Genomic DNA, 26,810 nt, shown 5'->3' on the forward strand with positions numbered 1-26,810 from the left:
AATGAACTGCACAGTACATAGAAGCACGTGCTCTAATTTACATGTCGCGTCAATTTGCATGTTGCACCGTAATCCAACTTGTAAAGTCCACACGAGCAGCCATATGTACCTTGGGGACAAAGATTATAATTGTAAAAGTCCATACCAGCTTCACAGATGCACTCACTGTACGTGCGCTAACATAAACATCGCAACAAAAACATCGCGCCCTTTCTTTATTCCCTGCAGTATAATTTCCTCACACGACCCATAAACACAAGAATTCAACATTATATTCATACACATTTTTATTTCCCCTTCGTTTTATTTTCCCGTTGAGGTTGCATTGTCATGAAGCACGTCGTTGTCCCACACCTGCTTGGCTCGCTCAAAAGTGACAGCCTTTTGTTACACGCTGTGTCGGACACAATGTCAGTGGACAATAATTCCGTGCACCAGTGGGTGGCGCGAGCATCCGGGCGTGGAACTGAGATACATGCCCGGCCTTTCGGCCGACCGGCCACGCCCGGGGGCAAGGCGTGGCCTCGGGACATATATGTGGGCTCGAAGGTCGAGCCCGCCCAGTGCTGATGTGCGAGCTTATAATAAAGTGCTTTCGTTTGTACAACGCGTTGTGGCCTACCTTTTTGGCAATCGAGTTGTGTGTGCACAGCACCACACTGGTGACCCCGACTGGTTCAGCCGTTGCTGACCCCTGAACGCGCCATGGCTACCAACGCGGTCACCGTTAAACTCCCGGAGTTCTGGGAAGCACAAGCCGACGTCTGGTTCGTGCAGGCCGAAGCTCAATTCCAGCTCCGGGGCATCATGGCGGACGACACCATGTACACCACTGCCAACTGCCAACACTCGCTGCCAACGGAACACCCATCCGCACATTCGGGAAGCATTGCCTCTCGCTGCGTTTTGGAGGGCAGCGCTTCAAATGGACTTTCGTCACCGCCAGCGTGCCAATGGCCCTGCTCGGTGCGGACTTCCTTTGTGCGAATGGTCTGTTGGTGGACGTTAAGCGTCGACGCCTCGTCCAGGCCGAAACCTTCAGCTCGCTCGCTTGTTCGCTGAGCGGCTCGTTGAGCAGCTCACTGAGCGGCTCACCGAGCGGCTTGCTGAGCGGTTCCGTCCCGGCGAAGTTAGTCTGTATGCTTCCGGCAGCGAACGAGTTTACCCGCCTCCTCGCCAGTTTCCCGGCACTCACGCGGCCCACCTTTTCAGCGGTGGCCATCAAACACGGGGTGGAGCACCATATCCCCACCGTCGGACCACCGGTCTATGCCCAGGCGCGCCGCCTTGACCCCACGAAGCTCGCCGTGGCGAAAGCGGCGTTCGCCACGCTGGAGCGGCTGGGCATCGTACGGCGCTCCAACAGCGCATGGGCCTCTCCCCCAAGCCCGGTGGCGGATGGCGGCCGTGCGGTGACTACCGCCGGCTCAACGACGCCACCCCCCCCCCCCTCGACCGCTACCCGGTCCAGCATATTCAGGACTTTTCCGCCTGGTTGGCGAACATGACCATCTTCTTAAAGGTGGACCTCATCTGGGGCTACCACCAGGTCGCCGTACAACCGGACGATGTACCAAAGACGGCCGTCATCACACCTTTCGGCCTCTTTGAGTTTTTGCGGATGCCCTTTGGGTTGAAAAATGCGGCCCAGGCATTCCAGCGGCTAATGGACAGCGTCTTGCGCGACTTGTCCTTCATCTACGTCTACCTGGACGACATCCTAGTCGCGAGCGCGTCCCGGGAGGAGCACCTGCTCCACCTCCGCACGCTCTTCGAACGCCTGGGCTAGCATGGCCTGATAATCAACCCCGCGAAGTGCCGTTTCGGCATCACCGCCATCGACTTCTTGGGGCACCGCATCACCAGGCACGGGGCCATTCCTTTACCGGCCAAGGTGGAGGGGGTCAGGAGTTTCCCGCGCCCCCGCACGATCAAGGGGCTCCAGGAATTCCTGGGCATGGTGAATTTTTACCACCGCTTCGTGCCCCGCGTCGCCCAGCTCCTGCGCCCCCTGCACGAGGCCCTCCGGGGGAAGCCGGGCAAAGGTGACATCGCCTGGACGGAGCCGATGGCCACGGCGTTTGCGGGCGCAAAGCTGGCCTTGGCCAACGCCACCATGCTGGCGCACCCAGCGCCCGATGCACCAATCGCCCTCACCACCGACGCGTCGGACTAGGCGGTGGATGAGCAGTGGGTGAGTGGTGCTTGGCAGCCGCTGACGTTTTTAAGTCGGCAGCTCCGCCCGCACGAACGCCAGTACAGCACCTTTGACCGCGAGCTGCTCGGGCTCCACCTGGCGGTCCGACACTTCCGCCATCTGCTCGAGGGCCGCCCGTTCACGGCCTTCGTCGATCACAAGCCCCTTGTTTTCGCGATGGCCAAGGTTGCCGAGCCGTGGTCGGCCCGGCAGCAATGTCACCTCTCTGCCGTGTCCGAGTACACGACGGATATCCGACACGTTGCGGGTAAGGACAACCCGGTGGCGGATTGCCTTTCCCGGTCCGTCGCACACGCAGTCTCCCTTGGGATCGACTATGCCCGGATGGCGGCAGAACAGACCGCTGACCCCGACCTCCAGGCCTTGCGGACCGCCGTCACGGGCCTCCGCATCACCGAGGTGCCGTTCGAGGTCGCGGGCACTGCCCTCTTGTGCGACGTCTCCCTCAGCCGGCCTCGCCCCATCGTGTCCACTGGCTGGCAGCGCCCGGTGTTTGACGCCATCCACGCCTGTCCCACCCGGGCACGAAGGCCTCCCAGAAGCTTGTCGTGGCAAAGTTCGTCTGGCATGGCCTCCGCAAGAACGTCCGCGACTGGGCCAGGACGTGCCTCACGTGCCAGCGCGTGAAAGTCCACCGCCACACCCAAGCCCCGTTGGCCCCGTTTACGGTGCCCGAGCGTCGGTTCGTCCACGTCCACGTCAACTTGGTTGGACCTCTGCCCCCCTCGCGGGGTTTCACCCACCTCCTCACCATGGTGGACCGCACCACCCGGTGACTGGAGGCCGTGCTATTGGCGGCGACGGCTGCGGCTGACGTCGCGCAAGCCTTCATCGCCACGTGGGTTGCCCGGTACGGCGCCCCCTCGGACATCTCGTCCGACCGCGGCCCCCAGTTCACCTCGGAGCTCTGGGGAGTGGTGGCGCAAGGGCTCGGCGTCAAGCTGCACCACACCACGGCTTACCACCCCCAGGCCAACGGCCTGTGCGAGCGCTTCCATCGCTCAATGAAGGCCGCGCTCCGGGCCAGCAGCTGGGCAGACAGGCTCCCCTGGGTCCTGCTGGGCCTCAGGACGGCACCCAAGGACGACCTGCACATGTCCTCGGCAGAGCTGGTCTTCGGGCAACCACTGCGGGTACCGGGCAAATTTATCCCCGACTCCACAGCACCTTGGTCTTCATCCGCCCCGATACATGCCCCGCCTTTCGGCTGACTGGCCACGCCCGGGGGCAAGGCGTGGCCTCGGGACATATATGCGGGCTCGAAGGTCGAGCCCGCCCAGTGCGCAACATGGCTCCACCCTTCAGGAGACCGCCAGGAGGTTCGCCCCGGTGCCAACGGCACACCACAGTTGCCCGTCCTCCCACGTTGCCCCGGAGCTTCGCACGGCGGAGTACGTTTTTGTCAGGCATGACGCCCACCGGGCACCGCTGCGGCCCCCGTACGACGGGCCCTTCCGCGTGCTGGAGACCGGGGACAAGTATTTCACCGTGGACATCGGCGGTACTCCGGATCGTATATCCATGGACCGCCTCAAGCTGGCCCACCTCGACCTGGACCACCCCCCGCAAGCAGCTCTGCCTCCACGTCAAGGCCACCCCCCGGTGAGCAGACCCCATCCCCGCCGTCCCACTACCCCCCAGCCCTGCACACATCGCCAGAGGGCGTTTCGGCCGGGTCATCCGGCTTCCGCGCAAGCTCACCCTTCAGGTGCGCGGGAATTCTGGGGGGGGGGCGCGTGTGGTGGACACAATGTCAGTGGACAATAATTCTGCGCACCAGTGGGTGGCGCGAGCGTCCGGGCGTGGAACTGAGATACATGCCCCGCCTTTCGGCTGACTGGCCACGCCCGGGGCAAGGCGTGGCCTCGGGACATATATGCGGGCTCGAAGGTCGAGCCCGCCCAGTGCTGATGTGCGAGCTTATAATAAAGTGCTTTCGTTTGTACAACGCGTTGTGGCCTACATTTTTGGCAATGGAGTTGTGTGTGCACAGCACCACAGCACGCTAAATGGCCATAAGCGACCTGTCTGGATGGTAAGTTCATCCCGACGAGACATTGAGAGGTATCAGGGATTGCCCCGTGCTTGTAATGTAGACGGGGAGCCGTCCCAGTGTTGAGTGAAGAAGAACCTTTCACTCACAGCACACTCGGACCCCATGACCGCAACAATATATGCATATATTTTACACACACACACACACACACACACACACACACACACACACACACACAGATACTTCGAGACCAAGGAGGGCTACGGTGCACTTTCTGACACCTGCATGTGGAGATAACAACCAGCACACACACACTCAGACCATCGTACATGCCCATCATTACATCGTGTAGTAAGTAACAAATTTGTTATTTTTTGGGTTACAGTACTGTGAGAATATCATTCCGTTGGTGTCGCATGCTCACCTCATGCTGGTGAAGATGGATGGATTATTGAAGCATCTCGTTGGTTATTTCGACGAGCAAGGGTACCCGCCCTATGGGCGGGGCTTCAATTGGGAGGCCCAAATGAAAAGGTAAAATATCAGAAATTGAAGGCTTTTTTATTTTAAACGATTTATGTAAACATCCGTAAAATCATATCACACGCAAATCATCAAAATCTAAACAGTACACGGCGCCCATTTTGAAAAAAGATTGAATTAAAAGGGCCTCATCCTCCTTTTTTTTTATCCGGACAATCAACTGGTTTTTTTATTTGGCCCTAAGGATGTAAAGAGCGGCTCAGTTTTTATATCTTAAAATACTTCACAGATTTTCATGGCGGTCAATGACGTCATATTGCTTTCGTGCGTGTAAAAAACATATCTCTTCAGGTAAACTGTATTTCGTTTTTTTTTCGTGTTCCATTCAGTTGCATTTTGCGATGAACGATGACAATGACAACCGTTGAGATGAGGAAGAGTGCGCCGAATCTGTTACACGGAAGCGGCCGCTACACGTCTTTCTCAGTCGCATGTTCACGTGTGAAGCGTGCGCGCCGAATCTGTTACACGGAAGCGGCCGCTACACGTCTTTCTCAGTCGCATGTTCACGTGTGAAGCGTGCGCGCCGAATCTGTTACACGGAAGCGGCCGCTACACGTCTTTCTCAGTCGCACGTTTATGTGTGGAGAGTGCGCGCCGAATCTGGTACACGGAAGCGGCCGCTACACGTCTTTCTCAGTCGCACGTTTATGTGTGAAGAGTGCTCGCCGAATATGTTACACGGAATGTTACACGTTGCGATCGGTTGAGCCGTTTTTGCGGTACCTTCGAATGGACGGACGGACATTTGGTGAATTATACTAAGCTGTAAGCCTTTCATAATTGAGATCCTCGCTTACCCCACAAGTATTACAGCGTTGCTAGTATTCTTTCAAGGGAGGGGTGAAGGAGTCTGATATTAAACTGAAGTTGGAAGTTGACGCTGCACAACAGGATGAGGGTGTGCTCTTGCTGGTAAGATTGATTGGATAAAATTATAGATCACAAAAATTTATTTTCAAACTGATTGAAGAAAAGCAACAAAGTGAAATGGCATGTATGAAATGAATGAATGAAATGAATGAATGAAATGAATGAATAAATGAATTAATGAAATGGCATGTGTGTAATGACTTTTTAAACATGAGCATTGCAGCCCTGGCAGTTTATCGGTGAAATGGAGCGCTTCTTGGAATGGCTCCAGTCACAAGGCCTGAGAGCGGAAACAGCCCAAGCAGTGGTCGATAAGCTTGGAATTGAGAATCAGAAGGTTATTCGAGCTTGCACAGAGTCAGATGCTTTGCGAACCGAGCTCCTCTCTCTCGCCAAAGAGAAACTTCAAGTTGCAATGTATGCTGACTTCTGTCAAATTATGAATCCTTTTTTGAAACCACAAGTTGTCCAGCTTGCAGGTTCTTCTATGTTGGGAAGTTTGTTCGTGACCTTGGAGAATGTTATTCGGGAACTTTCAAGTTTCTCCCAAAAGTTTGTCAGATCCCAAAATGTGCAGCTGGAAAACGTTTCTGGGTTCTGTGGAATCGGGCTCAGTGATGTCTGCAGCCTCCGCTGTCAGGATGATGGATCAAGACCCAAGTCTCGTATCTTACTTTTTTATACATCTTTGCTAACCAAGAAAGGCTTTGAAAGTTTCCCAAAGTGTTCTGTAATTGACGGCACATTTAAGTTATCCCCATGCTTTAAATCATGGAAAATCTATAATTCGTCATATCATGGAAATCCTTGATTGACCAATCTGAAGGATTTCTTCGTCAAATTTTCATTCAACAACAAACTACAACCCATTGCTGGATAAACTTGCAAAATGTGAAAATTGTCTTTTCTTTCAACAACTTCTGTATTTAAAGGGGAAGAACATATTCAATTCTCAAATTTATATTTAAACCTAAACCAAGCTCTGAGTTATCTTCTATCTATAATTCCAGTAATCTCTGTGTGTCTGTGTGTGTGTGTGTGTTTGTCTGTGACCGCTCTTTCTCGACAACCACGGGTCCGATATACTTGAAACTTGCCAGGTATATTGCTGGGGACCCGAGGATGTGCCTTTTCAAGGTTTGAAATTAATCGGACAAGCGGTTCCCAAGGTATGGTCACCGTACTCGCAAGCCGTTCGCTTTGGCTTTGCGAATGGACCAAACCATTTCATGTAAATAGAGGGGGGGGGGGTTCTGTGGTCGTTCGCTTTGGCTTTGCGAATGGACCAAACCATTTCATGTAAATAGAGGGGGGGGGGGGGGTTCTGTGGTCGTTACTGCCACGCGGTTTTTTTTGGCAAGGAACGGGCACCCACGTACGGGCACGTCCTAGTAAACTAAACTTGAGTAACTGTAGTTTGCATGCTACCTTATTTGTGCAGCATTTGGTTAAATGTCGAGTTGTGTGCAGGTAAAGGTGATCTGGAACAAGCCGCTAATTTCCAAAAGGATGTGCCTCAAAACGTTCGGAAATCATCTGTTCCGATTGAAGAGTCAAACGATGCATCAACACAAGAATTCAGCAGCACTTCTCCTCTTGTTGATCCAGGTTTGTGCAACTTACCAGGAAGTGCTGTATTACGCTTCAAAATGTCGCTTGATTAATTTTCTGTCAGTCACATATTTTATGGTGACAGGAAAGTTGTTCCCAGTTTGTGGGGAAAACAATTCCATTGTAACTCCAGCTGGAAAGTTTGTTACTCTGTGTTATAAAGTTTGATTTGCGTTCCAGTAAAGATTCCTTGTATTGAGATCCTTGTATAGTCGAAGCTGCACGGAGCTGCTTCGGAAAGCCCCTACCGCGTGAAACGAATACGTGCCGCTGCTGCCGGGTTTTCGCCTCGAGCCGGAGCGTGGACTGGAGCCAACCTCGACGCTGCGCACCGGCCCGGACCTTCCTACCCTGTCACCTGCATGGACCCTTCTCCTTCTTCCAGTCATTCCTGCCTGCCATTCCTTATCGTGTGTGTCTGTTCGTCTTGTCTGGGGTATAATATAAGACTGTTTTAAAGCTTGCCCTGTGTCTTCTTCTTCTTCACTGTATATTACTTTCGCCTCCTCTTCTATGGTTTTGTAAATAATTAATAAATGTCTTATTTCTTACCTTTGGTTTCTTCTTTCCCCCGATCGCTTTCGTCCTGTCTCCAATTGAGTACCTGTGGCACGATTTGGCGAACGCTCGGAATTGGGTTTGTCTCTTGTTAATGGCTCGGGCTGCGGATTGCTAAACCGCTCGGCAAATACCATCTTGTCCATGGTTCGAGCGGTACTTGCCTCCCTGTTTTGCGGAGGGATTGGTAAAGGTATTCGGGAGAACACCTTGACCAATAACCCTGATCAATTCCACCCCACAAAAGAGCGTTACAAGTAACAGGACCAGAGACGGCCAGCTTAACAGGCCAAGGGGATTAACCCCCCCCCCCCTTGCTAAGGGGAGTGCCGTCTCTGAGATCCGTAACAATTGGTGTCGAGGAGTTGGGATTTGGACCCGAACCAAATTTTTAAGAGAACATCTAAAGATTTGGTCAAAATTTGGAGCGGCCGACATTTTTATTAATATCCCAAATTAAAGTCGTGCCATGGATGGTCAAGGTGATCTGATGCCGGTAGGGGAGGTAGAAGAGGGGTTAGAGGCAATCCAGGACCCAGGGAGGAATTGGAGGAGGAAAGCAATGAGGGTGCGGTAGCAGGGGTTGCAGGCGCACAAGATGGCGGCGCCTCGCACGAGGTTAGAGGGGCACAAAATGGCGCCTCGCACATGGCGGCGAGAGCCGAGCCTGCGGTGCGAGTGGGTTGGGACTTTACTACGAGCGTCTATAGAAATGCAGAGGGACGAGGCAAGGGGTACCAGTGAGCGATTGGGAGGCCAAATTGGAGCAATGAGGGACGAAGCAAGGGGTACCAGTGACCAAATTGAGAAGTTAGACAGCAAATTGAAGCAATTAGACCGCAAACTTGAGGGGTTAGACAACAAATTTGAGGGGTTAGACAACAGGTTGGAAGGGCCAGAAGGTAAATTGGGGGGCCAACTGGAGGACGTGGGTAACCAAATCGGGGAAATGAAGAATGGGTTAACGGGGTTGGAAAATAGAATGGCTGCCCAGGAGAACCAGATGGAAGGGGTGAAGAATGGGTTAACGGGGCTAGAAGACAAGATGGGCGGCAAATTGAGGGAGATGGGGGAGCAATCCGCCCAGGAAGTCAAACAAATGGGGGAGCAGATAGAGGAAGTAAAAATCGGGCTAGAAATCAAATTGGACACCCACAAGGGGGATTTGGAGCAGATGAGGGCAGCATCTACCAAAGAGATGGGAGAGATGGGGGAGGATATAAGGCGCGGAGTGAGCGAAGAGGTCGCGGGGGTGCGCGACGAGGTAAAGTGGGGTGAGGAGCGCATGGAGAAAGAGGTGAGGAACAGCACGGCTAGGTTACAGGGGGGGCATAGAGGATCTGACGCGAGGAGTAGAGCAGCTGACAGTGGGACAAAAGCAGCTTGGGGAGCATGTAGAAAAGAATACGGTGGTAATAGGGGGGTTGAAGGCAAGGCAAAAAGAGATCAAGAAAGAACTAATAGCGACAAAGAAGGAATGTCAGACGGTACATGAAGGACTGACGAAGAGGTTAGAGGAGGTGGTAGAGACAATGGAGACGAAGGAACGGGAAGTCAGGACGCACATAGAAACGACCAAGGTGGCCTTAGAGGAAGAAATCGAGGGGGCGCACCGGGAAATAAAAGAGGTGAAACAGAAGTTAGAGGAAGTGGAAGAAGGAGTGAGTGAAATAAAAAAGAGATGGAGGGAGACAAAGAAAGAGATAAAGGAGGAGGTGGTAGAATTGGTGCAAGGTCTGTGCTCACAGCGTGATGATGTGCTTACTGACCAAATAAAGAGTTTGCAGGTGGCGGAGGAGGAGCGAAGGAGAAGGGGCGCCAAGGTGAGTGGCGATATGCTTGGTAATGTCTATGGTGTGAGGGGAGATTCAGCGAGCTTGGGTGTTGGTCTGGACCCGGGCGTTCGTGAGAGGCCGCTGGTGAGGTGTGCGACAGGTGCAGAGTGTGTGGAAAGAGGATGTGTGCAAGGATGTCCGACCATGGGGAGTGCGAGAGGTATTGGTGAGCAAGAGTGTGCAGGTATGGAGTGGGTAGCGGGTTGCGGAGGGGCGACCCAGGCATCGACACCGACAGGGGTAGTGTTCAGAGGGACTGGGGATGCACGAGAGCCCGCCAGGAATAGTGTACTGTGGGGGCCCGAACAGTTCAGCCCCGTGCTAACCCCGCAAGGAGCAACGCATGGAGTCCGGCCTTCGGGCACCCACAAGGTCCCTCTCGCGCCGTATGACGGCAAGAGTGATCTGAGGGCGTACTTGGCGCAGTTCGAATATCTATGTAGAGGCAACGGTTGGAATCCAGACGAAGGTGGAGTACACCTTGTGGGGGCACTGCGCGGCGCGGCGGCGAAGATTCTGACAGCTTTACCACCGGGTGCTCTCACCCTGCCAGCCCTCCGCGCAGCCCTAATTAATCGTTTCGGCATTGAACAGCAAAGCGAGCTTGTTAAAGCTCAGCTTGCTCAGCGAAAACGCAAGCCCCAGGAGACCATCGGGGAACTTGCCCATGACATTCGCCGCAAAGTAGGAATCGCACACGCGGACATGGCAGCGAGTTCCCAGGAAAGCCTGGCGCTGGATCACTTTATGCAGGCTTTTCCAGATCCGGAGCTCCGACAACAGCTCGATATGTGGCGCCCGCAGACCTTGAGCCAGGCGGCCGACGCTGCAGCCCGTTGGGAAGCAGTGAGGCCCCTGGCCCGGGGAGGTGAGCGCCACACAGTGGCGGTGCGTCAGGTAGGTCCCGTGACGGGTGGCGGCCCCCCTAGGGGGCCCACCCCTAAAGGGGGCACTGACCTGGAGAGCATAGTCCGGAGGCTGGTGGACCGGCGTCTGGCGGGACCTGGACCATGGCAGGCGGCCCCGGAGGTGGCACCCGGTGGGCCACGACAAAGTACGCCAATTCGGACATTAAGGGGGGGAAATTTGGAATACCGGAGGCAAGCACCTTACCAGGTGAGGTGCTATAATTGTGCTCGGCTGGGGCACCGTGCGTGGGAGTGTCGAGCTCCGTGCCAGGATGATCCCTGACAGCCGATGCCCTCAACTCCGCCCCGTATATCAGAACCCCCCCCCCCCCCCCCCCCCCGTTAGAGCCCGGGAAACTAGAAGGTGCCGAACATGCAGGGCGGTGTTCGGCGATAGGGGATGGAGAAGAGCCCTCATTGACGCAACAGGTCATTCATTGTGGCCAAATTGGAACAGGTAGCCTCACAATCCGGTGCAAAATTGCTGGCGTGGGGGTAGACGCCGTATCGGACACAGGAGCTAGCGCTACGATCATCAGCCCTGTGATCCTTAATTCGAGTGCAGATGGCTGGGATAAAATCCAGCGTCTGGAAAATCATAATTTGCAGCTGGCTACTGGGGCAACGGCTCCGATCATAGGGCGTGGTTTTGTGACCCTCAAGTTGGGATCGGTAAAGAGAGAGATAGAGGTTTGGGTGGCAGAGGTGTGCGACCCATGCTTAATAGGGTTGGATTTGTTGACTGCTAGCGGTTATAAAATCGACTTGTGCCGGGGGACCCTGCAAGTGGGAGTGGAGGAGCTACCATTGGAGGGGGTGAGCACGGCCGAAAGGGGCGGAGCTGGAGGCTCCTGAGGCCGTGACCATCCCTCCGAGGGCCGAGGCCATAGTGCCGGCCTGATGGTTAGCTCGCCCAACATGGCAGGAGTCCTGCGGCCTGGTCGAACCGGTGGCAGCGCAATCCATACCTGGCTTAATCCTGGGCCGCACCCTTGTAAAAACGGACGGGCCGGTGGTGGCAGTCCGAGTAATTAATATTAGCACAGAACCACGCACTATAGTGAGGGGCACAAAGGTAGCTGGCTGCACCCCAGTTAAAGAAGTCGCGTTAGTGAGGGTCGATAATGTCCAGCCGAGCCGGCCCCAGGGGGAGCCTTCAATAAGTACTAGGAATTGGCCCGATCCCATTTGCGAGATGGTAAATCGAAGTAGCGTAGAGTTGGGAGGTACCCAGGGGGAGGCCTTACATAAATTAATTGGATCCCATTTGGATATCTTCTCCTTGTCCCCCGAGGATATTGGACGTACGGGCCTGGTGAAACATCAGATCCACACCGGTGAGGCCCGGCCTATTCGTCAGCTCGCCCGACGGCTCCCTTGGAGCAAGAGGGAGGAAGCTGACGAGCAGGTAGAAAAAATGCTCGATGCAGGTGTCATCGAACCCTCGGGAAGTCCCTGGATGTCACCTGTTGTGCTGGTTAAAAAGAAGGATGGGACCACGCATTTCTGCGTGGACTATCGCCAGCTAAACAGCGTGACACTCAAGGACTCATATCCCCTGCCAAGAATTGGCGATACCCTCGATGCCATTGCGGGCTCAAAATTGCTTTTCAACTTTAGACCTCAAGAGTGGGTATTGGCAGGTGGAGATGGATAGGGCAGGGAAGGAGAAAACTGCATTTTCCACAGGTAAGGGACTGTATCAGTTCACTATGATGCCGTTTGGTTTGTGTAACGCCCCCGCCACCTTTGAGCGATTAATGGAACATGTACTAGGCGGCATGCCATGGCAGTCCTGCCTGGTATACCTGGATGACGTCCTAGTACATGCCAAAACATTCCCCCAGGCTATAGCTAATTTGGACCAGGTGTTTGGGTGCCTCAGACAGGCAGGGCTGAAGCTGAGTCTAAGTAAGTGCACTTTGTTTGCGAGAGGTGGCCTATCTAGGTCACGTTATCGGTCGCGAGGGGGTAAAAACAGACCCAGGCAAAATTACAGCGGTGGAGGAGTGGCCCACACCACGTACTATCAAGGAGGTGCGGGGATTTTTGGGACTCTGCTCCTACTACCGGCGCTTTGTGGTGAAATTTGCAGAGTTGGCCCGGCCCCTTCACCGGCTTACGGAGAAGGGGACATGATTTAATTGGACAAGGGAGTGCCAAGAGGCCTTCCTAAAATTAAAGGGGTGTTTGACATCCGCACCCATTCTAGCTTACCCCACTAGTGATGGGACCTTTACCCTGGACACGGATGCAAGCCAGGAAGGATTGGGCGCAGTTTTGGCGCAGACACAGGAGGGCGTGGAGAGAGTGATTGCTTGTTATAGTCGGGCCTTGAGTAGTGTTACGTGGTCCCCTCGGTGAATACCTGGTCTCGGTGACCCCCGGACCGTGAGAGGAACTTCGCCAGAAAGTTGTATTATATATGCGCTTTCGCAACGCAATCCATATGAATTCCACCCAAGAGAAAACTGATGTTCAATGATATATTTCAATGGTAATGATACCATACAATTTCACTGATACAATCCAGGATACATTCCCCGAGCAATCCACCACCAACAATTCACACTCAACCATCAATCCCCCTAGCTGATTAAGATGGCCATCTTACATATCTGTGTCCCCTTTTGTACTCACGACCCCCTTTGGTCTCGGTCCCTCACAATGTCTCTGGGCCCCTCCTGACCAAGATGATGGTCGGCTTCGCCGCACTCGGGCGGTTGAACGAACCCCGGGTGGACGTGTTTCCACCGGGCATGTATCGTACCGGGGACCACGGCTGCAGCTCCCTCCTGGCCACGCGAAGCGGGTACTGTACAGCAGGCAAAAGCCACACGCCGCTTGCAACGCGTGTTAGGCCCCAACGGGCGACCCGTACGCGTCTTTGTAGACGGTGCCGCAAACGGTGCCAGACGCTGGGTCGGTGCCCGGCCCCACGGCAGCTTGACGTGTCCACCGGGTAGGTACACGTCCCGGGAACTCCTCTCGCCAGACGGGCTTGGGGAACGCCGCTTTTCTACGCGGCTCAATATCGATCCCACCTTTCGTCGGAGCGGGGCAAGGAAGAAGAATCCTCGTCGCTTCTCTCGACCTCGTGTCTTTTCTCTTCCGTTTCCGGTCTCTTTTCCCAGAAGGGCTCCTGACCCTCCAACCACAACAACCCTTAATCGACTACACATTGATAAGCAAAGACCTGAATAGTAATTCACATAAATATGTAACACTCCCCCCCTTCAAGAAAGAAAGTTTGAACCCAGCGAAAACTTTCTTTGCCGGCCAACTTGGATAAACAAACCAGATAACTCAACCCCCAAATCATCAGTTCCCCTGGGCAACAATTATCACAACTCAAAAATAAAGCAACAAAATTTCACAAAACCCCCAGAGATTTTCAAAGGTAATTCACTCTGGACAAAGCACCAGCAACGACATTGTCCCTGCCCTTTACATGTTCAATTTCCCGTTGGACTCCTGCCAAGCCAAACTCCATCTCATGACCCTCTGACTTTGACTGTCAGTTTCTTGTGAATGAAGGTTAAGGGGTTGATCAAAGATCCAAAGTTAAGCAACTCGATAGCACTTTTTCCGGGAGGCCAAGCCGAGTATTCACTACATGGATGCCTTTAGGAACGTGGAGTTCACGGTTAGTCCGTGCAGGAAAGTTCACTACATGGACGCCTTTAGGAACGTGGCATTCACGGTTAATCCGTGTAGGAATCTTGGCTCGGCGACTCCGCCGCATTCAGTGCTTCAACTTTTCAGAACTTCCCTAATAACTTAATTTTCCCCATTGACTTCAATGTTAAATTTGAGGTGAGCAGTAGGTGAGTAACTGTGAGTAGTAGTTGGGTCGATTGAGGATTTAATATTTGTAAATAGGTTGCCCCAAAAGAGGGTGAAATCTGGTTGAGAATCCAGTGAGTTATTAAGTTTTTTAGCTCTTTCCCCATTGACTTCAATTTTAAATTCTACGTGTTTTAGTAGTTGGTAAATGAGCTTAGCAAAAAGTGGACAGAATTTTTTGAGAGAAAATGGGGGGGGGGGGGGAGGAATTTTTCAAGAGAGGGGGTGTGAGCCAAGAAGTTTTTTCCTTTTTCCCCATTGACTTCAATGTTAAATTTGAGGTGAGCTCGAACCCAAGCCAAGTTAATGGGGAACACTCAATGAAGGTCATCTCCAGGTCATCCAGGTATGGAGTTTAATCCAGTTTAATCCCACCGGCGGAAAGGTTTTTGTGTTCAAACAAATATGGCGGCCGAACCACGTGACCGACGAAATCATTAAAAAAATTCTCCACTAATTTATTCCTAGATTATGCTCAAGAAATTTCATCTTGATCGGATGATGTTTTGTACTTGGCAAATTATGGGGACATGATAGAGGCACCTAAGACATCATCATTAACATATTTTATTCCCCATGGAGAGTTCTTTACAATGAGCCATGTCTCAATTTTTTCGATTCAGCGCTTTCGGAGATAAAGAGGTGCAAAGTTTTTCCCAAGATGGCGGCCAAACCAAGTGACCCATGACGTCATAATTATCATTAGAAAATTATACAGGTGGAGTTGCACCTATGGTGAAAATTTCCTGTCAATCAGACCAACGGTTGCAGAGAAAATCATATTTATTCTGTGCGGACAAACAGATTCAAATGCAATACCTCTCCTCAGGTGAGGGTAAAAAGGGGCGCAATTTTTTGCAAGAAAAAGGGGTGTATTTAGCGAGAGAGGGGGTTAGAGTCAATAAGTCCCCTTAATTTTCCCCATTGACTTCAATGTTAAATTTTATGTGCACCAGAACCACACATTTTCCCCCTACTCTTCTTCATATATCGAATTACTGAAGGGTATAATGCTAAAACACAGTGGTGGTGAATGTGAAAAAAAAAAATCGAGAAAATAAATGTTTCCTCAAGTCTATTCTCGCACACGATCCCACCAAAGTGGAATCCTGGAAGGTTAAGCCATGACAAGAAGTATGAAACACACGAAAGGTTGATGGATTGACGTTCCTGATGAAGTGAGAAGATATTCATGGAGTTGAAAAGGAAACATTCAAAGCATTCACGCATATGGTAAAAACAGATTTTAAGAAAATCCAATTACGAAAAAAGTCGAACCCCTACAACGATGAAGAAAACCATATTGCCCTTCTCTATTTGCAAGTTGAGGAGAAAGCACATTACACACTCATCAGAAACGTTTCAAGATTGACGTCATCTCAACCATCTAACAGGAACGGTAAGAAACACCCACGTACTCAGTGGTGCCTCAACTTCTTCAACACCAAAGAAAGCTTGAAGCAACCTTCAAAATATTGTTCCAACCATCAAGTAACATCAATTGATATGCCAAAAGCGGGTTCAAAAGTAGCATTCGAAGATTTCAACAACACTGTGAAAAATCGGTTTATGATGTTCATCGCCTTCCACCCTGCACATCATAATAAGAGGAAAGTCCCCACCTGCAATTTTAAATATTTGTACAAATGTAATCTGTGGCACCAGGTGTGGGTTAGGTTTTATTTATCTTCTTGCATACAAGTTGAATACTCCCTTCTCCCTGCTCATGTGTGTTGATTTGCTTGGACTGTTCCAAACTGCTCATGTCATCCATGTTTGCCCCCATATTCATCACAAATAAACCTTTAAAAAAGGAAAGAAACGTCTTCCAGGCATCTGCTCCCGTGCGTGTGCCACCAATTTCGGCCCATTTGGGTAAACCAAGGGAATGCATATGGTACTTGGGCAAATGGGAAGGTGGTTAGTGGATTTGGGGAAGGGAGGAAAGAGATTTGAGGCGATACGATCAAATAAAAGGGAGAGGAGGATGGATGAGGAATCTTTACTGAAACGCAAGCCAAACTTTATAACACAGAGTAACAAACTTTCCAGCTGGAGTGAAAATGGAATTGTTTTTCCCACAAATTGGGAACAACTTTCCTGCCTGCATAAAATATGTGACTGACACAGAAAATTAGTCAAATGACATTTCGAAGCATAATACAGCACTTCCTGTAAGGTTACACAAACCTGGATCAACAAGAGGAGATGTGCTGCTGGATTCTTGTGTTGATGCATCGTTTGACTCTTCAATCAGAACAGATGATTTCCAAACGTTTTGAGGCACATCCTTTTGGAAATTAGCTGCTTCTTCCAGATCACCTTCACCTGCACACAACATGACATTTAACCAAATGCTGCACAAAGAAGGTAGACATGTAAACTACAGTTACTCAAGTTTAGTTTACAACTCAGAGCTTGATTTAACTTTAAATAAAAATTTGAGAATTGAATATATTGTGCTGTGATTGCCCTCAGTGAAAACCGGGAAATCACGGATGGAAACGAGCGTTAATGAGGCGATGATCAATGGCGGATTTGACTATATATATGTGCGGCGGAAGGGAGGAAGAACAAGCAGAAAGCTTTTACCTGACACGATCTCGCCGGGCAGCCTTCAAACCTGCAGGAAATGAACTCACACTAACCAGATTTTATGTGCAGTGAAATTAAATAAGGCTTTATTGCCACGGATGCTAATAACAATAAACTAAAACACGTCGGTTAAATAACTATGATTCCTAAATTGGGACGTCCCCACACCAGACTTCTAAAACAACACAAAGGAGAATTTACAAAAGGAAACACGTCGTGTGGTGCAAGCTTATCTCTGTCTAGCAGTGTCAGGGATCGTCTGGCTCGAGCGCATCATCCGACGCAACTCCGGTCGGTGGGAAGAAAGGCCTTGATGCGCCCCCGTTCACCGGGCCCCAATAAAACCTCTCACGACGAGCGAGCGAGCGGGCGTGCAACCGGCTTCACCAGCCGTGCAATCCCCTCCCAAATTCGGCACGAAGCTGCGATGCACCCAACGTTCGGGTCAGGGAGGAGAGAAGGTCGAGGTGAAGGAAAGCGTAAGGGCAAGAGGTCGGGACAGAGGAATTGTGAGAGCAAGAACAAGGTCTCGGCACTCAGGTCTCTTCAATGAGCAGGGACGAGATCGCGCAAATGTCGGTCTCCGACCATTTGCTATCGCATCCAGAACAAGAGAGAAAATGTCAGCTTCTCTCCACTTTTATTAATCACCCTTGGCCAATCAGCTGGCTCCTTATTGTCCCTGGGCTTCAGCTGCATGCCGATTGGCCCTGCCTTCCAGTGATGTCATCTGCCCATCAAAACCTTGGTGTCAATCCATCGCGAAGTGGACATGGCCTCAGCCTGCCTGATCGATGTTCCATCGCCATGGTGTAATACTGCGCAGCCTCTTGCTGTCTGTTCTTCCGGTCAGGTTTTATTATTATCTTGTGGTGGAGGGGGATTTAATTAGTGTGTGCACTAATGCATCTATCTACTGTCTATTAGTGCATTGCCATACGGGACACCGGAATGATCACAGAGGGTACGACGTACAATGGAATTAGCATAAACCCAAGAACTACTTAACATGCCCCGCCTCTTAATGGCGGGGACACAGGTACGCAGCTTACGCCGACATTCGGGCTACAGAACGTATTACATCAAGATTCCCTATCACGACATCCAGACACCTACCTATGCAGATCTACCTAAATCTATATATGCCCCAACCCAACATTCATAACAATAGTCTTCCCTTTTGAATACAGAAGTTGTTGAAGAAAAAAACAATTTTCACAGTTTGCAAGTTTATCGAGCAATGGGTTGTAGTTTGTTTTTGCATGAAAATTTGACAAAGAAATCCTTCAGATTGGATTTCCATGATATGACAAATTATAGATTTTCCATGACATAAAACATGGGGATAAATGAAATGTGCCGTTAAACATAAAACACTTTGGGAAACTTTCAAAGTATTTATTGGCAAGCAAAGGTGGATAAAGTAACATACGAGACTTTGGTCTTGATCCATCATCCTGAGAGCAGAGGCTGCAGAAATCACTGAACCCGATTCCACAGGACCCAGAAACGTTTTCCAGCTGCACATTTTGGGACCTGACAAACTTTTGGGAGAAACTTGAAAGTTCCCGAATAACATTCTCCAAGTTGACGAACAGACTTCCCAACAGAGAAGAACCTGCAATCTGGACATCTTGCGGTTTCAAAAAAGAATTCATAAATTTACAGAAGTCAGCATACATTCCAAATTGAAGTTTCTCTTTGGCGAGAGAGAGGAGCTCGGTTCGCAATGCATCAGACTCTGTGCAAGCTTGAATAACCTTCTGATTCTCAATTCCAAGCTTATCAATCACTGCTTGGGCTGTTTCTGCTCTCAGGCCTTGTGACTGGAGCCATTCCAAGAAGTGGTGCATTTCACCGATGAACTGCCAGGGATACAATGCTCATGTTAATAAAGTCATTACATACATGCCATTTCATGAATTAATCAATTCATTTCATACACACCATTTCACTTTGTTACAAGTGACATTTTCTTCACTCAGTTTGAAAATACATTTTTGTGATCTATAATTTTATCCAATCAATCTTACCAGCAAGAGCACACCCTCATCCTGTTGTGCAGCCTCAACTTCCAACTTCAGTTAAATATCAGACTCCCTCCCCCCCCCCCCCCCTCCATTAAAAGAAAACCATCAAAGCTACAATACGTGTGGGGTAAGCGAGAATCTTAATTATGAAAGGCTTACATCTAAATACTGTTACGGATTCGTCACTTCCGTTGTTGTGGTTTTCATCCACTGTAAACATTTCTGATGCCATGTACTATTATTGTTTTCAAAAGGTTTATTGTTTATGAACTGTTTTCAAAAAGTGAAAAAGTTAATGTTAAAAGAAACCGGAAACCTGATCGGGAACCGGATGACGACGAAGAGAAAGAGGAGAAAAAGAAGGCGGAGCGAGTGGAGTCGGACAACAAGCATATTTGCTTTGCGGTCTGGAGCGAACGTTGGCGAGCAAGAGTCACGAGTGAACTTTGGGTTTCCCAGGAAAGGGATTCCTGCGACAGAGTTGTTGTCGCTGTGACAGATCAACCTGCATGTCACGTTTTGCGGTCGATTCGGAAGAGTATCGTTGGACTGCCGTTACGTCTCGAGTATGGGCCATCGGCCATTTTGACTCGCGCGCTTTGCACGTCGAGCAAGGTTTCTTTGCTTCGCTTCAGCCTTTGCGCGTCGCGCAAGGTTTTTCTTTGCTTCACTACAGCCGTTTTCACCGCATTCAGACGTATCTGGTGTGTGTGTGTGCAACGTGGATTTTGAAGGTAAATCTGAGGTTTGCAGACTGCGAGCAGTGGAACGTCCATACCCAAGGGTGTGATTTCCCAGTCGCCTGGAGTGCACCTTTGGATTTCCCAGTCGCCTGAAGGGCGCCTTTGCACAGCTTTGGCAGCAGGACTATAACTGCCAACCCAACATGATTCTGGTCTCGAATGGACATTGATCTGACGATCGCTGGAGCGAACCAACTTTGGCTTGAAGCCGGGAATAGAGACATTGGGTATCTTCGTCTTTTCGCTCACTTGGAGCACAGTGAGTTATATTGTACGAACCTGATGGTACCATCATAGGAATGACATACTATTTGTTGTACAATTGATTACTGTTGTTTTTGTACAGTTATTCTTGTGTGATCTTCATACAATATTTATTTGTTGGTAACAATTGGTGTGGCTTCACCATTGATCTTTGACATACAGAATAACACATTTTTCTGCCGTGACTCCTCTCGGGGCTCGGAGGTACACTGTGACCAGGAGGTTGGGGAGGAGCATGTAACAGAAATTGGGGGCTCATCCGAACTTCCCGAACATCCCCAAAATTCCCAAATTTGGAATTTTTCTAACATTCCCAAATTTTTCAAAAAATTGGAAAAGAAATTGTGTGAAAGTTACCAGGTGTTAACTGATTGTCACCATGGTGTTTGACGCAGAAAAGTTTGCGGCGTCCCCTAATGAGGCACAGTTCCAAGCGTTAAAAAGATCGGAACTCTTGATATTGGCCAAACATTTTAACTTGAAGGTCCGAGCTCATATGAAGAAAGCAGAGATGCAGACATTGGTGGTAGAATCTCTGGTGGGACAGGGAACATGGACAGAGGTAGCCTTGGATTGGTTACCCGAGGAAAAAGAAAATGTGGAGCTCCCGAAAATGGAGATGCAACTGCAGAGCCAGGAAAGGTTAAAAGAGTTGGAATGGAAAGTCGAGGAGAGAAGAGCAGAGGAGAGAAGAGCAGAGGAAAGGAGAGCTGAAAGAGAACTCGAGGAAAGAAGAAGAGTAGAACAGGAACGAGAACTCGAGGAAAAAAAGAGTAGAACAGGAATGAGAACTCGAGGAGAGAAGAACAGAGGAAAGAAGAACTGAAAGGGAACTCGAAGAAAGAAGAGCAAAGGAAAGGGCAGAGGAAAGGAGAGCAGAAAGGGAGTTAAAGGAACGTGACATGAAGTATCAGAAGGAAGTTAATCTCAAGGAGCTGGAATTAATGGGAGAACGGAGAGAAGTCGTACCCATGCTGGCTAGTTCGAAAACTAGTCAGAACACCTGGGAAGTTGGTAGGCATGTGAGGCTGGTTCCACCCTTCAATGAAAAGGAGGTAGCCAAGTTTTTTTTACACTTTGAGAAAGTGGCTCAAATGCTAAAATGGCCTGTGGGGTCCTGGACTATGTTAGTGCAAAGTGGTCTGTTGGGTAAAGCTCATGATATCTATTCGGCTTTACCGATTGACCAATGTGCAGATTATGAGATAGTGAAGAAAACCATTCTCAAAGCCTATGAATCGGTTCCTGAAGCTTACCGGCAAAAATTCCGGAATGCCAGGAAGAGGGAGAGTGAGACCCATGTGGAGTTTGCCAGAATGAAGGAAACCATGTTTGATCGGTGGTGTGATTCGAAGGGGATTGGGAAAGACTTCAAACTGTTGCGACAATTGATCTTGGTGGAGGAATTCAAACAGTGTGTCCACGCGGACATTAAAGTACATCTGGATGAAAAGAAAGTACCAGAGTTGTATGAGGCAGCAACCGTGGCAGATGACTATGCCTTGGCACATAGGATGGGGTTCCATAAACCTAACTTCCCACCTAGAGTTCGCCAGGGGAGTTATGGTAAATCAGGGGCGGAGAACAAATATTCGTGGAGGCGGCCGAGAGATGACTATGGGGACAAATCTGATACCGCAACTTTTATGGATCAGAAGACTACAGTTCCAAGACAGACTTATCTTCCGGGGGGCCCAAGGCAGACCTCGAGTTTTTCCTCTGGGCCTACTTGCGCTTTTCGCAAGAAACCTGGGCATTTGATGTCCTAATGTTACACCCTGAAAAGGAAAACTCAGGAGCGGAGTCAGACTAGTACAACTCCGAATGCATTGGCAAATGCGAGAAATCGTCCTTGATGGACAGTGCCTTGTGAAGGTTCCCATGCCAAAGTTACGGCATCACAGAACGACCTTGTTCAAGAGGGTTACAAACCTTTTATTTCAGAGGGGTTTGTGTCACTGGATGGAAACTTGACTAACCAGAGACCTGTTAGGGTTTTGAGGGACACAGGAGCACATCAACCTTTGATGCTTGAAGGCATTTTGCCATTGTCAGAGAAGACGGCAACTGGTGTTAGTGTTCTTTTACAGGGAGTTGGTGGCTATGTTAAAGCTCCACTTCATGTCATCCATTTAAAGTCTGATTTGGTGTCAGGAATGGTCACTGTAGGTTTACAAGCCACTCTTCGTGTAGAGGGAATCTCTTTTGTTATCGGGAATGATTTGGCCGGTGGTCAAGTTTCTGGTAACCCGATGTTTGTTGAAAAGCCTAGTATGGAAAATAACACTTTGAAGCTTCCGACCTTGAGGCTTGGTTCTCTCCGGGCATCCAAAGCGGTTATTTTTTCATTCGTGTGGTTGTCAAATTTCAACTCGTTATTTTATCGTCCATGCGTTATTGTTTGTTTATAGTTAGTTTTGGTTTGAATTTCCTGTAACTCGTAATTAATTAATCGTGTTCTGCTCCACGTGTGTGGCCTTGTATCCCCGTCGGTGTTTGTTAGCTTAAGTCCCCTACATCGTGTTTTGGTTGGCTCTTAGTTTTTTCCCTTCTACCCTGAACATAATACTCTTTGTCTAACATTTTAAATTCCAACCCCCCCCCCCCCCAAAAACAAACAAAAAAAAAAACCAAAAACATTTATTTTCCTTTCTCCACGTGTGCTGTTGTCTCATCCTGTACTTTCTGTCCAGGTGTGCTGTTCACCCCGCCCCCATTATCTCCTTGCCATCCACCTTTTGCCCTGTTCACGTGACTCGTGGTGGTCCCTCTCGGCTCTCCCCCCGTTGGTATTTTGTGCATATAAGATTGGTCACGGTTCTGTTTAAATATTATTTTAAACTGTTTAAACTTTCCCCTTCAGTGTTTTATTCAGTGGTATATTACAACACGCTGTTTTTCTTCCTATTTAAAAGGCTTTTTTCAATTTCCTCTCCAACTCATTCCACGTCATAAAAAAGAAATGCAATCTCTTATACGTATCCCTCACGACATGGTCTAAATTCAGATTCATTCCACCCCTCCATCGTTCTGAATCAGATTGCTAACTTGAAAATCACAACAAACCCAATTTGTTATCAATGTTCGTCTTTCATTAATCATCCACTTTCTAAACTCTCCTCTTGCCCCTCCCCTCCAAATCCCCCCCCCTTGCACCTACACTCCTAAACTCCCCCCTTTCCCCTCCACTCCTAAACTCCCCCCTTGCCCCTCCACTCCTGAACTCCCCCCTTGCCCTTCCCCTCCTAAACTCCCCCCTTGCCCCTCCCCTCCAAATCCCCCCTTGCCCCTACACTCCTAAACTCCCCCCTTGCCCCTCCACTCCTAAACTCCCCCCTTGCCCCTCCCCTCATAAACTCCCTCCTCCCCTTCAAAACTTCCCCCCAACCCCTCCCATTCAAATCTCCCCCCATACCATTCCTCTCCAATTCTCACTCATCCCCCCTCCTCCTCAAAGCTGCCTCCTCCCCACTTCGTCTCCCTTCTATCTCATACCTCCACCCCCCCCCCACAACCTCCTACTTTCCTCTGCCCCCCCCCCAACAACCACTCACTGTGCCTCATCCCTTCACCATCAAACATTTCATCCTCCTCATCCTTCCCTTTCTTGGAACTCTTCTGTAATCTCTGACACACTATCAACTGCTCTCCCTACCTCCCCCTCTCATCCTTCATCTTACCCCACTCCTCCCCTCCCCTCCCCTGTACCCGATGCTCCCCCTCTCTCTTCATTAACGGTATGGACCTCAAACATCCGGGGCCTTCGCTCAAACCTGACTGATCTCTCCATACAGGTTGCTTCTGACAATCCAGACTTGATCTGCTTAACAGAGACTTTCCTCCTTCAAGATGTCTCTGATTCCTTAATATCTCTTCCTGGTTACTCCCTCCTCCGGTATGATAGACCTTAGCCTCGTCTTGGTGGTGGGGAAGCTATCTTTATCAAAAACTCTCTTCCTCACTCTCCTTGCACTGCCCTCTCTCGTCCTCACCCCCAGGAGTACCTCTGGCTATGGCTTCCTCTCCGCTCCCACCTTTTGTTCATATGTGTTCTGTACCGTCCTCCAAACAGTGATGACTCCATTTACATTTCATTGTCTGACAACATGGACCAACTTCTATCCACTCATCCCAACTCTCTCTCTTCCTCATATGTGGTGACTTCAACTGTCATCATGCCAGCTGGTTGGGTGTGGGTTCCTCTCTCACCAGTCATGGCACCTCAGCAAAGGACTTCTGTGACTCACTGGGATTGACACAATCTGTCAATTTCCTGACCGGGATCTCAGCCAATGGAGTATCTTCTCTTCTAGACTTGGTTATGACAAACTTCCCTGCTAATGTCTGCTGCTCTTCTTCTGCTCCAATCGGTTCTTCTGATCATGTGCTTGTCAAAGTGGACATCTCTCTGGCCATTCTCAGAGAGCCTCCTCAGCGTCGTCGAGTCTGGCATTTCACTCAGGCCGACTGGGATGGTCTTCAAGCAGCCATCAATCGTCTGGATTGGTCTCCCATCTCCACTGCCTCTGACATCAATTCTTCCTGGGAATTCATCCAAAGCAAACTGCTCTCTCTCATGCACAGATTTATCCCATCTCGTCTTCAGTTGTCTTACCCTTCCTCCCGTCCATGGTACACTGAATCTTGTGGTGAAGCAGTTGCCCTGAAACAACTTGCCTTTGCCTCTTGGAAGGCTAATCCAACTGAAGACAATCTCAGTTCCTTCCACCAAGCTCGGAACAAGTGTGTGTCTACCCTCAGGAGTGCCAGGGAGCACTATCTCTCCACACTCAAGAATGAACTCTCAAACCTGTCTCCTTCCTCCAAATCCTGGTGGCGTCTGGTCAAATCCGTTTCTGGTGTTTGTTCCCCCTCCATCCCCTCCCTTACCTCAAATGGCCACACAGTTGACATCGCACGTGACAAAGCCGAATGCCTCAACTCTGTGTTTGCCTCAAAATCTTTAGTCCCAAACCCATCTCTCTCTGTTCCCACCTTTCCCAGTCGAACCAAACTGCTCCTGGACTCTGTGTCCTTCTCTCCTGACAAGGTGGAGGAGTTTTTGTCTAACCTTGACTCTGATTCTGCAACTGGACCAGATGGCATCAGCCCACGGGTCCTAAAATCCTGCTCTGCCGCTCTATCTCACCCTCTCTCTGTTCTTTTCACCCTATATTTTGCTCAATGTCATCTGCCAGCATCCTGGAAATCAGCAAACATGACTGCTTTACACAAAAAGGTGCAAAAACAGATCCTTGCAACTACAGACCAATCAGCCTGCTCCCAATTATCAGCAAAGTCATGGAATCCATCATTGCTTCGGATATGAAATCTTTCCCCTTCTCCAATGGCTTGATCTCTGATCATCAATTTGGTTTCAGACCAGGTCACTCTACTCTGGACATGCTCCTTCTGCTGTCCCAACAATGGATGGAGGTCCTCAATGCCAAACAGGAAATCAGAGCTGTCTCCCTTGACATATCACATGCCTCCGATGCGGTCTGGCACCCAGCTCTGCTCATCAAACTCTCCTCCTGTGGTATCCATGGAAATCTCCATGCATGGCTTGCGGACTTCCTCTCTGGTCGTAGTCAACGTGTGGCCCTGAATGGATTTCTCTCATCTCCCCTTCCTGTTCAGGCTGGAGTTCCCCAAGGCAGTGTTCTGGGCCCTGTGCTTTTTCTGGTCTTTATCAATGATCTCTCCGACTCTCTGGAAAATCCTCTCTATCTCTTTGCTGATGACTCCACTCTCTGCCGCTCCATTCCTCTTCCCTCAGATCGGCAGTCTGCAGCCTCCTCACTCTCTGAAGACCTGTACAAAATCACAGACTGGTCAAACAAGTGGAACATGTCTTTCAATCCTGACAAATCTCACACTCTTACTATGTCTCTCCGAAAAGATCGACTGGACAACCCTCCCATCTACTTTCTCAACAATCCTCTCCAAGAAGTTCTGACGCTCAAGCTTTTGGGTCTCACTATCTGCCATGATCTTTCTTGGGAAAACCACATTTCCAAGCTGGCCTCCAAAGCCAGTCGCCGACTGGGCATCCTCCGTTGTGCGAAGTCCTTCCTAGGCACACCTGAGCTCCTCACCACATACAAGGCTTTCATCCGCAGCTCAATGGAATACTGTTCTCCCCTACGGGTCGGTGCTCCTGCCTCACACCTAGCTCGGCTTCACGCTGTTGAAACCAAAGCTTTCAGAATCATTGGAATCTCCCGCGATGAACCTACAGTATCTCTGAGGGCCTTTCACTCACTCACTCACCGCAGGCAGGTAGGTGGTCTTTCTGTCTTCCACCGACTCCTCTCCGGCCTTGCTCCCCCAGCTCTCTCTGTGCTCTGTCCCCCAAATATTCCAACAGGTCGCACAAGATCTGCCAGCAACCCTCTGATGGTTAAACTGCCGAAATCTCGGCTCTCTGCTCACCTTCACTCCTTCGTTCCTCTTTTCTCCCACCTCTGGAACAAACTCCCACACTCCCTTCAATCCCACGCCTCCCTCCAGGTCTTTAAAACAGCTGTTCACCACCATCTCTTATCTTCCCCCATCCAAAACCTTGATCTTTTCTACCCCCACTAATGCACCCCAGATCCACCTTGTTTGAAATTCCAACTTCTTTCCTGGAAGTCCTGGCAGTGTCCATATGTTTTATACCTCTCCCACCCCCCTTTCCATGCCTCCCCCCCCCCCCAAAGCCCTCTCCCTCCCACAGATCTCTCTATGTCTCCATGTCTCTCGGTCCCTGCTCTCAAATGTTGTGTTTGTGTCCTTCCCCCTCTCT

The 26,810-nt window shown here is 50.1% G+C and overlaps 1 protein-coding gene across 8 annotated transcripts in view; it reads right to left on the reverse strand.

Moving 5' to 3' along the window:
- Nucleotides 1-26,810, reverse strand: part of LOC137423766 (uncharacterized) — a 209,306-nt gene that overhangs the window by 12,131 nt on the left and 170,365 nt on the right. For 4 of the 8 annotated variants that reach the window (XM_078771582.1, XM_078771578.1, XM_078771585.1 and 1 more), the window contains exons 2-3: nt 18,416-18,848; nt 16,579-16,716 (exon numbers count right to left, since the gene is read on the reverse strand). In XM_078771582.1, coding sequence (XP_078627708.1) covers nt 16,579-16,716; nt 18,416-18,848 — 571 coding nt within the window. Of the gene's footprint in view, nt 1-4,638; nt 4,722-16,514; nt 16,717-16,980; nt 18,849-26,810 lie in introns of those variants that run through there. The other 4 variants (XM_078771613.1, XM_078771607.1, XM_078771602.1 and 1 more) reach the window with 3 other exon arrangements.

Source organism: Myxine glutinosa, chromosome 1 (assembly GCF_964187855.1).
Source record: "Myxine glutinosa chromosome 1, kmMyxGlut1.1, whole genome shotgun sequence".
Lineage (NCBI taxonomy): Eukaryota > Metazoa > Chordata > Myxini > Myxiniformes > Myxinidae > Myxine > Myxine glutinosa.